The sequence below is a fragment of the Rhinopithecus bieti genome, unplaced genomic scaffold (assembly GCF_001698545.2).
Source record: "Rhinopithecus bieti isolate Rb0 unplaced genomic scaffold, ASM169854v2 scaffold_31823, whole genome shotgun sequence".
Lineage (NCBI taxonomy): Eukaryota > Metazoa > Chordata > Mammalia > Primates > Cercopithecidae > Rhinopithecus > Rhinopithecus bieti.
This window is the reverse complement of record NW_016814121.1, coordinates 3,153,734-3,169,032: the sequence shown is the minus strand read 5'-3', so window position 1 is coordinate 3,169,032 and position 15,299 is coordinate 3,153,734. Positions and strand designations below refer to the sequence as shown.

General features: G+C 52.3%; 1 protein-coding gene across 4 annotated transcripts in view; it reads left to right on the top strand.

Moving 5' to 3' along the window:
* The window catches only part of FUBP3 (far upstream element binding protein 3), a 62,009-nt gene extending 47,306 nt beyond the window's left edge, over nucleotides 1-14,703 (top strand). For 2 of the 4 annotated variants that reach the window (XM_017849939.1, XM_017849941.1), the window contains 9 exons: nucleotides 616-716; nucleotides 3,341-3,482; nucleotides 7,553-7,713; nucleotides 8,485-8,558; nucleotides 8,869-8,949; nucleotides 9,129-9,205; nucleotides 11,634-11,705; nucleotides 12,982-13,109; nucleotides 14,057-14,392. In XM_017849939.1, coding sequence (XP_017705428.1) covers nucleotides 616-716; nucleotides 3,341-3,482; nucleotides 7,553-7,713; nucleotides 8,485-8,558; nucleotides 8,869-8,949; nucleotides 9,129-9,205; nucleotides 11,634-11,705; nucleotides 12,982-13,109; nucleotides 14,057-14,065 — 845 coding nt within the window. In that variant the 3' untranslated portion in view covers nucleotides 14,066-14,392. Of the gene's footprint in view, nucleotides 1-615; nucleotides 717-3,340; nucleotides 3,483-7,552; nucleotides 7,714-8,484; nucleotides 8,559-8,868; nucleotides 8,950-9,128; nucleotides 9,206-11,633; nucleotides 11,706-12,981; nucleotides 13,110-14,056 lie in introns of all 4 variants that reach the window. The other 2 variants (XM_017849938.1, XM_017849940.1) reach the window with 2 other exon arrangements.
* Nucleotides 14,704-15,299: the final 596 nt, after the last annotated feature.

Sequence of the window (15,299 nt, the reverse complement as noted above, 5' to 3'; positions counted from 1 at the left end):
CTTCTCCCAACTTTCTTTTCCCTCCCTGGATCCATGTCAGTCACCTTTGATTTCCAGGCCTTTCTTTTTTTTTTTTTTTTTCCTCCTCGGACTATATGCGTAGTATGTCAGCTTTTGATTTTGCCAAGTAAAATTTAGATATATATATATATCATTTTGATTTTATTGGAGATAATTTTAAACCACAAAGACAAAACATCTCAGAATAAAGGACAAATTTTTAAATTTTATAAATTTGCCTTAATGGCAAAATTTTCAACGTGGTCTGAAAAGAGGAAAACATGGCAGGCTATTATCTGGAAGCTATTGCCATAGCTCTGCTCTGACTCCCTTGGCTTTTTTAAAGTCAAGTTTTGTTTTAGTTCTTTAATGATACATTTTTTAAATGGCTATAATTGCATAAGAATTGAGCATTGACCTGAAATATGCGAAACAATATAATTACACACATTTTCCTATCAACCACATCACTCCCAAAGAGTCCCTGGAGCTGGCAGTATTCCTGTTGCCCCTTTTGGCACCGCGGGTAAGAATATTGATTGGGAATCAGATTAATCTTTGTTTCCTTCTAACGTTGGGCTTTTTTCTAATCCTGTCTCTTACCTGGCTCCTCAGATGATGGGATTAGTCCAGAAAGAGCTGCCCAGGTCATGGGCCCTCCGGATCGGTGTCAGCACGCAGCGCACATCATCAGCGAGCTGATTCTTACAGCCCAGGTGGGTCCAGCTCTGCGGAGTGTGAGCGTTTGGGCTGCAGAAGTGGAAAGTGCTACCCAGGGCTCTCGGTGCAGCTGAGTCACCCTGAGGCATCTCAAGTCACATTATGGGAAGCCAGCAGTTTCTCTACATCAGCCTCTTTCCTGTCTTCTTGGTGGGTTTTTCTGCTCATTAATTATTATTCTGCCTTTATTGACCTCACCATCTAGATTGCCTTTACACAGTAAGTTTCTGGCTATTTAAACCAAGTGGGGAAATACCATGGAGATTGGTTGCCAAGTTTCAAATAATCAAGTGTATTTCATGTTAAACTATGTTAGTGAAATCGTCTTAGTGGTAGAAAGCACGTCAGGATCTTCCAAAGTCCTAAAGCTGCCTTCATGCACTTGATTTCATTTACGTCTTTGGACTGTGAGCCAGCCTGTGTGACAGTGCTAGGAACCCCTGTAGCTGATGGTAGGACTGAGGACACATTTGAGAATGACCAGAACGGAAGAATAAAGCAAGAGATTGGAAATTATAGTCCCAGCTCTGGCATCAGTCATGTGACCTTGGAGCAGCCTTTGAACCTCTGGGTCTGGTGTTCCCAGCAGCAGACTCGGGGTGCTTTGTACCAGGCAGTGCTCTCCATGTGATGCCCTAAGAGCCATCTGGTGGTTCTTACTCAAATTACAAATGTGTAGGCCCCCACCCCAGATCTACTGAATCAGAATTTCCCGGGGAGGGTCTTGGGTCTTCACTAGAGACCCAGGCAATTCTTAGGATTAGACAAGTTTATAAAACAGCCACTAAATCAAGCTTGTTCAGTCTGTGGGCTGCAACGCAGCCCAGGAACAGCATTGAATGCAGCCCAATGCAAATTCATAAACTTTCTTAAAATGTTAGGAGATTTTTTTGTGTGATTTTTTTTTTTTTTTTTAAAAGCTCATCAGCTATCATTAGTGTTAGTGTGTTTTATGGGTGGCCGAAGACAAGCCTTCTTACAGTGTGGCCCAGGGAAGCAAAAGATTGCACACCCCTGCTCTAAATGATCTCTGGCATCCTTTTTTTGTAGCAAGAGTTTATGAACCTTGGCCAGGCGCAATGGCTCACTCTTGTAATCCCAGCACTTTGGGAGGCCGAGGCAAGCAGATCACCTGAGGTCAGGAGTTCGAGACCAGCCTGACCAACATGGTGAAACCCCTGTCTCTACTGAAAATACAAAATTAGCTGGACGTGGTGGCTCACGCCTATAATCCTAGCACTTTAGGAGACTGAGGCGGGTGGATCACCAGAGGTCAGGAGTTCAAGACCAACATGGTGAAACCTGTCCCTACTAAAAATACAAAATTAGCCAGGTGTAGTGGCGCATGCCTGTAGTTTCAGCTACTCAGGAAGCTGAGGCAGGAGAATCGCTTGAACCCAGGAGGTGGAGGTTGCAGTGAGCCGGGATCCCGCCATTGCACTCCAGCAGCCAACAAGAGCAAAAATCTCTCAAAAAAGAAAAAAAAAGAGTTTATGAACCTTGTGCTGCAGAGGCTGTAAGATGTTTGGGAGAAAACCTTTTCCTTGAGATCCGTGGCATGCCCAGAAAGTTGACTGTGCGCTCGTGTGCTTGTGTGGAACATAAATTCCTAAAATTGCCTTGTTTACTTGGCAGTTGTCTCTCATAAAAGCAGAGTGCGGGGGAAGAGCACTCCAGTTGTCTCCGTTTTCTGCTGGTTTAGATTCTGAGTAAACGTTCAGTTTACTCTTAATCAACATGAGCAGGTTTTGCCCAGCATTTCTTCAGTGTGTTGAAAAGTCTGTGCCATGTAATAGCTCTTAGTTTGACCAGGTTCACCCTCCACATTTAAGAGAGTTTAAATACTGCAGCTCCAAAATGACTCAGCGGACAGCAGCTGCAATGAGACTTGCTGCCGTCTGAATGAAAGGGTTCTCCTCTGTCAGCTGTTAGATTTAGGTTTTTCTCTCTGCTGGGTGAACAGTGGGAGAATGATTCAGAGACTTCTCCAGCTCCACATGGGGAGGAGGCCCTGGCCGGTTCCCTCTGTTCCTCCCTTCCAAAGTAGCCCCAAATGGTCACCCTCGAACCTGTTGCTGCTGCTGCTTGGGGGCACAACAACCAAGAAGTTTTCTAAAACTGAATAAAATCCATTTATCCTTCTTGCTGATTGGAGTGCCAGGTGGTGTGGCTCAGCAGTGCCCGGTCGGGGAGGGTCAGCAGGCTCTGCACACCTGGCTTCCCACAGGCCTAGTATGTGTCTGCCATGGAAAAGAGGGGCCTCAGCTGCAGGGGAAAAACCAGCTCTTGATGCCTGTAGATTGGGGCCCAGTGAGGAAAGCTCCAGGGAGAAAGGCCGCTGGGCTTCAGCCTTGGAGTTTGTATCTGCCTGTTTCTGTTGGGTACATTGGAGCTGTTTATGTAACCATGCGTGTTTGTCTGCACAGGCCCTCACCGGATACACCCGTGATTGGTGTCAATACTGGCTTGAAAGAGCCCTTCAGAATGGGAAGTGTGGAAAGGTGCTAGGTTCTCATGGGTAGCATTGATTGCATCCTGTCACTTAACCTCCTCCCTGGAGAAGAGGAGCAGTGGTGCTGTGGCAGTGGCAGAGGTCACTAGAGCTCTGTGATCTTTCCAGGAAAGAGACGGCTTTGGAGGCCTGGCAGCAGCCAGAGGAAGAGGTCGTGGCCGTGGCGACTGGAGCGTGGGAGCCCCTGGTGGCGTCCAGGAGATAACATACACGGTGCCAGCCGATAAGTGTGGCCTTGTCATAGGCAAAGGTAAGAGGCAGCTGGGGTTTCACATCCCCCTTCAGCTGTTTGGCTTGAGGGAAGGCAGGTCAGCGGGCCTCCAGAACCTTTGGTGAAGTCCCTTTGCTGCTGCAGGCTGGGGCTGCTGAACCCTGCTTGGCATGGTTCTCTGAGGCTGCTGACGGGCCTGTTGTGAGGGGCAAAGTGAATGTTTTCCTGTGAATATGAAGAAGACAGCAGTAAAACCCTCTGCCTGTTGAGGGCAGCTTAGCTTGGTGAAAAGATACCCTGTGCAAGATGGGGGCTCTTTGTCAGTCGACTGATGGGTAATTAACTCACCTCGAAGGAACTTAGAGGGACGGTTGAGACAATATCCTCAGTGAAAATCCCTTCTCGACTGTGTCACTTCTTTCCCTTACCAGGTTTGAGTATTTGGTCTTGATCCGCACAACATGTGAAAATGGTTTTTATCCTTTCTGCATACTCACTGTGAGTCCCGGACTCTGTGGAGGGAAATAAACATTGATTTGTTAGTTTTTTCTGGGCATTTTGGAGAACATTAGGAAGAAACCCTCATTCATGGCTACTGTAGCTCCTTCCTGTCCTTCACTGAGAACCGGGAGAGAGCAGCCATATTTCTCAGCCAATGGCAGCAGTTCATCTTGGCTGGCCCTGGGACCCAGAAAGGCTACTGAGACCAGGGCTGAGGCTGTGGGGCCTTTCCCAGTATGGCAGCGGGCTCGGCTTCCGGGGGGGCTCTAAGCCAGGCCTCACTGCCCGCGGGGGCCTCCGTTGTCGCTGGGGTTCATATTTGCCTTCATTAGGTATTTGACAGCATGTGGAGAGGACAGTCGTCTCTCCAGAGTTTCTCAGATTTTTTTGATCACCAAATATCTCTTAGCTGCTTGAGGGGCACTCGTATTGGATAGGCAGGACTTGGGGATGCTTCACCAGCAGACTTCCAGAGCTGGGCAGGTGGGAGCCCCCCACACTCACGTCCCAGGAGCTGCCCTTGTCCCTGCTCACGGACACTGTGGGCTTTATGCTCTTGCAAAATGCAAGAAACTGTGTTGTCTTTTAGATGCTGAACCACTCAGAGTTGGTAGAAACAATATGGGTTTGTGTTCATTTGCCGACAGGTGTGCGGGCTGGTGAGTGTTTTGGGGATAGCGCAGGCTGCACCAGATGCTGCCAGAAGCCTCACACTGCCCAGACCGCCAGCCTGGCCGCTGTGAGACTGCAACTAGTTGATGCCTGTAGGTTGAGGATTAGCTAGATCTAGATTTCTTGGCCTTTTGCAAACCATTTTGTCAGCGAAGTTTTCATTTGCTTGTGCCTCTAAACCCTGACTGAGCGTTGTTGCCTCACCATGACAAGTTCTCACAGTAAGCCCTTGTAGTTGGTCCTTCACAAAGTGATCCTGAGTGATTCCTAGAAAACAGTGATGAGAACGAAGCAGTAACTGGTCTGTGTCCCACGCTTGAATAGCAGCCTAAAGAAGCCTAATAAGCGTCTCGGATGTGGGAGGATCTTCCTGTGTCTCACACACACACACACACATACACACACACACACACACACACACACAGCCCCACACCCCCTCAGGGCCCATGTGAGGCATCTCTATTCCTTGAGATGGGCGCGCCTGGGTAAGGGAGAGAGGAGCCCCACGCAGTCAGGCCCAACTTTCCTTGGCCTCTGGCCTGGGCAGACACAGAGCCTCCCTGGCCCCTGCTGGATTTCCATGATAAACACAGCAACATTGACAGATAGTGCAGCCAGCCTGCTCTTGTCAGCCAGGCCTTTTAGCAGGTTTGATTAATTGCTTTACGATTTCACGTCCAGCCGGGGGGCCACTGGTGGGGCGCTTCTGCCCCCCATCAGGTAGAAGAATGGAGCGGGCTGCTGAATGAGTCTATAGACAGCCACCATGTGCCAAGCTAGTGACCTCATTTTGAAAGAAGATGAACTTAAATTAACTCCTTCCGGCCCCGCAAGGTTTTGTGGTGCCTCCTCACCTTATTAGCATGTTCCCAAGGCCTGGGGACGAGGGTCCCAGGGCCCAGTGGGGAGGGCTGGGGCCTCAGCTGTCTGGGGACCGCAAGGTTCTCAGTCGCAGACACTCACGTCCTTGTGCTTTTGCCTCCAGACCAAGTGGATCTGGGTGGAGGCTAGTAGGGTTCCCTCGAATCTTAGGTGTGCCTGGGGAAATGGCCTGCATTTTAGTTTCTATTCTTTTTTATTTTATTATTATTTTTATTTTTTGAGAGGAGTTTCACTCTTACTGTCCAGGCTGGAGTGCAGTGGCGTGATCTCGGCTCACCACAACCTCCGCCTCCTGGGTTAAAGCGATTCTACTGCCTCAGCCTCCCAAATAGCTTGGATTACTGGCATGCGCCACCACACCCAGCTAATTTTGCATTTTTAGTAGAGACGGGGTTTCTCCCTGTTGGTCAGGCTGGTCTCGAACTCCCAATCTCAGGCGATCCGCCCGCCTTGGCTTCCCAAAGTGCTGGGATTACAGGCGTGAGCCACTGCACCTGGCCAAGTCTCTATTCTTTATTGCTCTCCAAAAACCATTGCCTAGGAGCCCGCTTTTCATGGCGCAGAGAAGATAAAATCCATGGCCTCTGAGTAAAAGGCAGAGGTAAAGGTCACCTAGGAGGGGCTTGCACCGGCCCAGAGGAAATCAGAGCTGTGGGCGTTGGCCCGGTGTGTCCCCCAGACAGGCGGGTCTGGCCAGGATAGAAAATGCAGGGATGCTTTTCTGAATCTCCAGCAGGACTTTAAGGAAATCACAGGCACAACATTTGGTTTTGTTGGTTTTTTAAATTTAAAACCGCCCTAAAATTAACCTCTTCTGCATGTGACCTTATCTGCATGCCATGTCTCCCGGCGTCTTTTCTCCCCTGTAAGGGCTGCCCCCGCTCTGCCTTCAGTAAGGACCACCTGAAGTCTCCTTCTTCATTCCTTGACCCCTATAGAGTCCTGGCAAGATGCAGCTTGTGTCTGCCGTTAGCCCCTCCCTCCCGACTGGCCTGATAGGCTGTTGAGACAGGGCTTTTCTGGCAGTGGGTGGAGGGAAGCTTGGAGTGTTTGGTGGATTGTGGACGGTGTCTTGGTGAGGTGGCACATGGCATTTAGGGCCTGTTTTGACTGTGGGCAGAGGGGGGGCCGACACTGGCCCCTGGCCTTTGCTTTTGATCACCGGGCCTCGCTGCTGCCCTATACCAGCTTTGGAGCAGATTACCTTTTTCTCCACTTTTCCAAACTCTGTGCTCCAAGTTACCCTTGTAGTCTGGCTCCTCCTAGCAACCCTCTGTCCCCCACGGAGTTGAGCAGAGCAGATCTGCAAGTTCTGTGAATTTCAGAAGAATCCAACTATTGTTACACTGCTGGAGCTTTTATTACGCAAATTTCATTAAGAGACTGAGACTCTCACAGGTTTTTGAAAGAGACCAACTGAATTTTCATTAGCCCTGCTCCACCCAGGTCTCTGTGGCCTCCACCCCATCCTTGCACTGCCTGGCTAGACCCGCCACCCCATGGAGGAGGCAGGAACTTGAGAAGTGACAGGGTGGGATACTGAAGGCCTGAGCGGGCTCCAGGCATGTTTGGGCCTGTGGTCTGTTAGGCCTATGGAGACAGTTGCCCACAGCCAGGCTGAAGGCCCCATTGTCATGGAGGGGCCCTTGGCTCACCATTCTTGTGCTAAGAAGGGCAGTGCCATCCCTGGCTGGGCGGGAGCCCCACAGCTGGCCCCCAGGGGTGAGCTCCATGGTGTAGACCCATGGGCCTCAGCCAGACCTGGTCACTGGGCCACTCAGGGCCTCCACATGGAGGTTTCACATGGCATCTGTGGCCTCAGCTTGGCTTTGAGAGGAAGTCCAGCTTCACTCCAAATAGCTAGTTTTGCAAGTGAGAGAGCCCTGGGTTTAGTTACAACCACTTTGGAGTAAATAGAGAGTACTTCTCTACTGTCAGGACAAGTGCCGACGTGCACAAAATCCCCCCGAGTCCTCTTCTGGAGCCAAGTGCCCCAGAGCCTTGGGTTGCCACAGTAGCTGCTTACTCTTCGGTTTGTGTTCTGCTGTCCGCAGGGGGTGAGAACATCAAAAGCATCAACCAGCAGTCAGGGGCGCACGTGGAGCTTCAGAGGAACCCCCCTCCCAACAGCGACCCCAACCTGCGGAGATTCACCATCAGGGGGGTTCCCCAGCAGATCGAGGTGGCCAGGCAGCTCATAGATGAGAAAGTTGGCGTACGTACAAGGTCCTTCCCCTACCTGGCTTACTCATAGCTGTTTTCTTTTGGATGTCCAAGGTACCAGCTTTTCCCGCAACCTTGCGCTGCTTGTGCCTGTGGGTTCTCACATCACATGAGGGCAAGCCCCTTCCTGCTTTGCCAAAGGGGAGGGTCGGAGACCCAGGGAGTGCCAGAGCCAGGCCCAGAAGCAATGAAGGAAGCCTGGCAGGACTCACCAAGGCCGCAGCAGCCGAGGCCCCAGAGCGGTTCTCCTGCAGGCTTAGATGAGCAGCTGGGGCAGCAGCCTCCCCCCAGCGCTGCCCCGGGACTCCGCTGGCATTGCCCTGGCGGCCAGCCCAGCAGGCAGCTTTCATTGACTCTGGCTTTAGTTTCAGGCACCTCAAGGCAGATAAAGAAAGGGAGTGTTGATGGAGGACAGATGGGCCACTGCTCACCTCAATGGGGACGTAGAATGGCAGAAAGAGCCTTGGGCCAGCCTAAGTTGACGGGAGAGTCAAGCAGGTTGGTCCCTACCCCCAGGGTGATATACCAGGGCAGTTGTGGTGGTGCCAGGACTGGCTGTGTGGTGGAATTGGTCGTTGGAGGGCAGAAGCCATTTCTGCAGTGCAGCCTGCTGTGGGAAGGAAGGCTAGTATGAGTGCGTAGGTGTCCTGACTTCACTCGACTCCATCCCCCCAATAGCTGGGCTTTGCCTCGGGGCGGGCCTGGGCAGAGGACAGAGGTGTGCAGCCAACAGCGGGTGAGAGCTCCCTCTGTGCCCCCACAGGGGACCAATCTCGGAGCACCTGGAGCCTTCGGACAGAGTCCCTTCAGCCAGCCACCTGCCCCACCTCATCAAAAGTGAGTCTTTTGCATCAGTCTTGCCCGGGAGAATTCACTCGCTCCCAAGAGATCCCCTGTCCTTTCCAGCTGCTTCTAGGGAGTGCCAGCCAAGGCCTGAAGTTCTGGGCGTGGGCAGGACTCGTTTCTTTTCATCTCACCAGTGGTCCCTCCAGCCTATCACTCACTGACCTCCGCAATGGGATGGGAGTCTCCCAGAGGGCAGAGGGTCTTCCATCCCGACCGCCCCCTCGGTGCCCTGTGGCTGGGGGAAGGGGCCAAGCCCTCCATGTGAGGCGCTCATTCTGTTGTTTCTTTCACCTTTTCCCAGTACCTTTCCTCCGAGGAGCTCCGGGTGCTTCCCAAACATGGCTGCCAAGGTGAACGGGAACCCCCACAGCACCCCCGTGAGGTAGGTGACCTGCTGTGATTCAGCTGGGGATAGACGGGACTAGGGTGATCACTTGACTACTGCTGACAGGCAGGGGTCCAGTGGTGCTTGGCTGGGGTGAGGGAGGTGAGCAGTGAAGAGGGAGACGACAGGGGTGACCTGCCCTCTATAGGAATGAGTGACTCTCTTGTCATCCACAGTGGTCCTCCGGCCTTTCTGACCCAGGGCTGGGGCAGCACCTACCAGGCGTGGCAGCAGCCCACACAGCAGGTCCCAAGTAAGTGACTCGGGGTGGGGAGTGCATGCCCTCCAGAAAGGCTGGGGTCCACAGAAGTCCTGGGGCCAAAACGCCCCCACTCAACTCAGCCAGCAGGCCCAGGATGCCCCTCCCCAAATGACAAGGAGCCCTCTGGGTGGGGCTTGGGGCTTCCTGTAGGCCTGTCCCGGGGGTTGCGCATGCTCAGAGAAAGGCCCAGAGGGAAACTGCACAAACCTCAGGTGGACTGGGGACTCTGGGCTGGCCCTCTTGGCCCACCTGTCCTCCTCAGAGCTCTGGGCCTCTGTCACTGTTGTTCCCCATGCATGGATGGGCTGTGGGTATAGGTTGAGCCAGCTTCTGCTCTTCCTCTTCTCCACTCCCTGTGGGGGCTGGCTCCTGGCTGCCTTCGTCTCCCCTCTCAGGCTTTCATCTCCTGAACTTTTCAGAAGCAGACAGCTAGGGAATGACCTCTGCTGCATCCCGCCTCTCCAGGGAGACTGGTTATGAAGGAGAAAGTCCGGGTGGGAATCAAACCCAGCCCACTCTGTCCCCACAGCCGCTTCAGGAACCACTGTTGGGTTTCAGAGCTGGTGTAGCTCCTCTGGCATGGCCTTCACAAAGCAAAGCAGAACGCTTACCTTAGTACGATCCAGGTTCTCTTGACCCATCTGGAGTTTCTGTCCTGTGTTTGGAAAGGCTTCTTCAGTGTCTGCAGATTCTGACAGCACCCAGGCCGCAGGCCCCGCCTGACAGCCTGGCTCGGAGGGCCTAAGCCCCCTTTCTGGGGTTCTGCCACTTTAGCCTTACACAGAGTCCTGAGGCCAGTGCTGTGTGGCCTTAGGCACGCCCTGCCTTCTCTGGAGCTCCACTTCTGTCACATGTAAAATCAAGGGTTTGGGTTTGAATTCTAAAGCACTTGCATGCTCTGAAATTGTATGGTTGTGTTTCTTCCCTTTTTTCCCCAGTATCTTATTATGAAGCATTTCAAACATCATAGAACACCGCAGTGAGCACCCACACAGCACCCAGATGCCACCATTCCCTTTCTCTCTGCATGCTTGACCACGGGGGCTGACCCTGTTTCCTTTCCTTGACTCTTCACGTCTCAGTGGGAGCTGCACTCACAGTGCCAGGGCCTTTGGGTGCTGTTCTGGTCTGAGAGAATCCTCCAGGCAGCAAGGTGGCCAGGATTGACTGGAGACACTGAGGCCTGGGAGGCCTTCAGGGCAAACGGCCCCCTGGCGGGTGGAACTGGCAGAGGCCTGTTGGGCTGAGGAAGGGAGAGCGCAGGAGGCGCCCAATGGTCTTGCCACCCTTGGGCAGCCTTCATCTCATGCTGTTGAGCTTGGCCCGTTTGTTTACTCTGGGGTTTTGCAGTTGAGAACCGGTTTGGGTTGGTGAAATACTGTTTGGCAGTGAAGTCCTGCTTGCTGGCGCCCTCTGTGTCAGAGGGAAGAGTGTTTGCTGCCTGTGTCCCTCCTTCGCCCTGCCCCTGTGGGAGGAAGCGGAGCATCTCCTTCCCTTCTTCCTCCCGCTGCTTGCTGCTTCCCCACACTGCTCCTCAGCCTGCAGTGAAGTGGACCAGTGGAGAAAGCATTTGGCTGCGCGCACTCTGCAGTGGTTTGCCCTTCCTGCCTGCTTCGGGCTACAATCCTCACAGGAGACAAGACAGTGAGGGGGTCTTCTGTGGGCCTTGGCAGGTGGACTCCTGAGCCAGCCCCAGCCTGGGCAGAAGGAAAGGTCCTGACCCACTGCAGTGGTCAAGTCTTTGAACCCTGTCTTGTGCCTGGCGCGGTGCTGAGGCTGTGTTTCCGGGCGCCGGCTGTTTCTCTGCCACTCCCAGTCTTCATTGTCCACACAGCTTAGAGGGTGAACCCAGGGTCCTGCACGGAAGAGAAGGGCTGGACCACCCCAACACATGCATCCCCTTTCCCTCTGCCCTACCCCAGCACAGCCTGAGGCTGGATAGGGTCCAGGAGCCCACGGGTGCTGCCCACCCCTGCGCCCCGTGGCCCCTCCACTTCCGCTGGTCCAGAGGCACAGCCCCCAGATCTTGAACAGAGGGCCACACGAAGAGTGGTCAGCAGCCTCTGGAGTCTTTGTCCTTTGGAAGGCTGACTGGGGAGCCTCAAAACAACAGTAGCTGTGGCCCTTAAGTCCCCGTCTGTGGACCCACAGCTCGTGTCTCCATCTGAAGAGGGTCAAGCTAGCCTTGCTAGTTGCCCTGTGAGGGGCAGCCGGTGTGCCCAGCCCCGCCCTTACAGTGATCTTAGTTACACCCCTCCCAGCCCTGCCAGCTGCCACCTCCTTCCCAGGCAGGGCTGTGGAGCTGTGTGTGGCCAGGAGCGAGGGTGGAGGAGTGCAGGGCAGGGCCTGCAGTTGGCGGGCTGGGGCCGAGGCTGTGAGGAGCCCGGAAGGCCTGACTGCTTTTGTGTTCTTCGCACAGGCCAGCAGAGCCAGCCGCAGAGCAGCCAGCCCAACTACAGCAAGGCCTGGGAAGACTATTACAAAAAACAGAGTGAGTGCCCGGCCCTCCTAACCTGTGGCTCCCGGCAGCACAGTCCCCTCTAGCCCAGAGACTTCAGAGTCCAAGGCTCGCTGTCACCTCTTTTTTCCCTGATGCCTTCCCCGTGTGGCTTGATCTCATTATTTGCCTTCGTCCTCCACCCCTGTGCCTGCCTGCTTCTCTCTGTCAGGAGTCCAGGCATAGTCAGTTAGTGACCACAGGCTGCCCTGCGACCCAGCACAGGCCTGCCATCCCCTCCTCTTTGTTCTCCCCCTGCTGGGCTCCAAAGGACTTCGAGGTAGGCGTGGCACCTGGAAGTGTGGGCTCAGTGGCATCTGGTCTCCTTAGGGACTGAAAGATTCGGGTTGGGTGCCACCTGGCCAGCAAACAGACCGACCGGGCGTCTTGTTCTCTGTCTCGGTGCTTCAGGGCAGATGAGGAAAGGTGGTGACACTCGGGGAAGGAGGCCTTACCTGGACATTGAAGCTGGGTGCTTAGTTTCTCTTAAGCAGGTCGGTTTTCTAACTACCAGAAATGAAACCAGCCTTCAGAGCAGGGCGAGGGACCCAGCAAGCCAGAGGTCTCTGGGGAGTCATCTAAAGTTAGTGCCAGACTCTGCGTATATTCCACCATTACTAGACGGGAGGGTTGGGGATTTGTTGAAAGAGGTATCTCACGTGCCTTGCGTTTGGAGGATGTTTCTTGCTGGTTGGAAGAGATCGGGTTGAAGGCCACCAGAGAAGTGGTCCCCCTGGTGTTGGAATCATTGCCGGGTTCATGGCCCTTCTAGGGGTTGGAGGTGAGGGTGTTCAGTCACGGTCACCAGGGGACCTGGTGTGAGTTCAGCTGCCCAGTCTTCCCCAAATCCCGATTCCCAGACACACCTGGGCCTGTGTTCAAGCTGTTTACAGGATTTGGACACTATCACAGGCACCCAAGCTAGGCACTCCCCTTCTCCCCCCACCCCAACCCAGAATCATGCCTTCTGTCTCTGTCACGGGGCCCTGGGAGCTGAAGGGGCAGGCAGGCAGATGCAGAGAATGCGCTTCCGCAGAGAGAAGGCAGATGTGAGAATTGGTCTTCACAGGCATAGCAGGGGCCGGGCAACAAAAGGCTAACCGCACCTTTTGGAGCAAGCACTCCTGCAGCACCAGCCTCACTGCACCACCTCCCAGACCTCCCTGCCTTCCAGCCGTCCGGAAGGAGAGCAGATGCCCAGGGCCTTTGGGAAGGGCCCTGCCTAGTGCGCCCCTGCTCCCGATAACCTGTTTCCTCCTTTGTCAACCAGGTCACGCCGCCAGTGCTGCTCCTCAGACCAGCTCCCCACCGGACTACACAATGGCCTGGGCAGAATATTACAGACAGCAGGTCGCTTTCTACGGACAGACGTTAGGGCAGGCACAGGCCCACAGCCAGGTCTGTAGCTAATCACCAGCACCGCAGCCACTCCCTAGCCCCAAGCCCCTGTTCCCAAGCCTGTGTTTGCTGACCCCAGGATGAGAGCACTGGGCTAGGAGGAGCCTCTGGGCCCCGTAGCTCCTCAGCGAGGCTGCATCTGCTGAGAGCCTGGCTCCAGCCCCTCTGTCCCTCCTCGCTCCAGAGAAGAAGAGTGTAGGCCAAGTGGGAGGATTGGTGGTGCAGCCCCTGCAAGGAAGTGCCTGATCTTTTCTCAAGTCCGGGCCCCAGACCTCAGGGCTGATTAGTAGTCTCTGTCTTCCTCTAAGCCTCAGTTTCCCTAACTGTAAAGGAACATGTGCAGAGGGTGCGCTCCAGCGGCTGCTCTCGAGCAGGGTGGAGTGGCCAGGCCGTCAGCCATGCCCTGGCAGCAGCAGGAGGCAGGGAGAGGGCAGTGGGGCGGAGCCCAACTTTCCTCTTCTGCGCACAACCTAGAGGGTTCTGTTCAGAGGCCAAAACTGATTTCTTGTTAAAGAAGGGAAGACGTCTAAATGTTCCCACAGGGCACATTTCCCACCTGATGCCAGTCAGGTCCTCATGGATAACATTTCAGTTACCTCCTGGCCCTGGACTCAGCTGGTTAGGCCACTCACTGCCAAATTGGCCGTCTGGGTCTGGTCCTGGGGAAACAGGTGTCAGGGCTGGTGGCGACAGCGGCTCACACTGTCCGCTCTTCCCTGCCCCGAGTCCCTAGCAGAGGAGCCCAAGACCTCCTCTGCAGCAGAGGTTTTAACTGGCCCAGCTCCCGTGACGCGAGACCCAGGGGAGGTGCTGGGATACGGCCCTGTCCGTGTGTGTCGGTGCCAGCATGGCGCCAGAGGGGAGAGGGTGACCTGTCACCTCCTCACTGGCACACAGACCTGAGAACCTGCCATCACAGACTAATTCCTCTTCCCTTCCGCCCACAGGAGCAGTAGGACAGTGTCCTCGTGGCCAACTTTCCCTCAAAATCATTGTCAAAGAAAACCTGTTTGTAACAGAGGTTTTACATTTGCAAACCTTTTGATGAAGAACCATTGTTTTGTTCTGTGAAACACTATATTTAGATTAACGGAATTTTCTAAAATCAGGAAAATTAGTTACTAAAATTGCTGATCATTTTGTTTCATTATTTTCGTTATTTCAAATGTATAAGCTCTGGGGTTCTTCTTGGAGCAATACCTACAAAGTCAGGCGCCGGAACGGGCCTCAGAGCTGCGACATTTCAACACGATGGTTTCGGGTTTGTTTGGTTTTGTTTTGTGTCCTTTTATTTGCAGTTTTTTCTGTTGCAACAGAAAGTGGCTTGGAAGTCTTAGGTGGTCTGTAACAAATTCTTTTAAAATTTTAAAGCAGTATTTAAGTATTCTTAAATGTGTAAATTCATTTAATGTTTTACTTCTAATTTGTTGTATCTTGGCTGTCTGGTTTTATTGCATTTTTTAAAACTGAACTATTATGTATTGTAATGAGTGATGTGAATTCTGAATTGAGACAGATAATTGTATTGCTGTCCAACAGGGGTTGGGAGGGGCATTTTGTAGGGTTTGTATAATTTCTAGAGTTCTAAAGGGGTAATATAAAATGTGTTCGTGTGTTTAGCATACGTTTGTTTCATGTTGTCATTACCAGTCGCAACTGTGTTATCTAAGACCTCCAAGCTTGTTTTAAAACAAAACAAAAAACCTTTCTCTATTCTCTCAGAAATATAAATACTGTTATTTTAATATTAAGAAATTCAGTATAACTTTTAACACACACTGTGGAACATTAAACCGTATAAAATGTAGTTATAACTATTTTAATTCCAAGGTGTTGTTTGCTCTTTTCTTTTAAATATTTTCGTAATATTTTGTCAGATTAACTAGATGAATAAATTAGTATTAACCGCATTATGAATTAAATAATTTTGATTTAATAAAAGGGATAATATGATTTCCAGTGTTTACTGTAGTGTATCTTGTACAGATAACATGTATTTTAAAGGAAAAAAACGGAATTGAAGCTATTTTTTCTTGCATTTCTAATGACCTGAGGGACATTCCGTTTGAAATGTACTGAAGTTACAGTTTCTGGTTTTCTCCTTATTTTCTTATAATGCTTGAAATGTCTAACTATTAAAAAAGACAATTGGAAAATGTTATGCATGTGGTTTTAAGAAAAAAAGTGTTC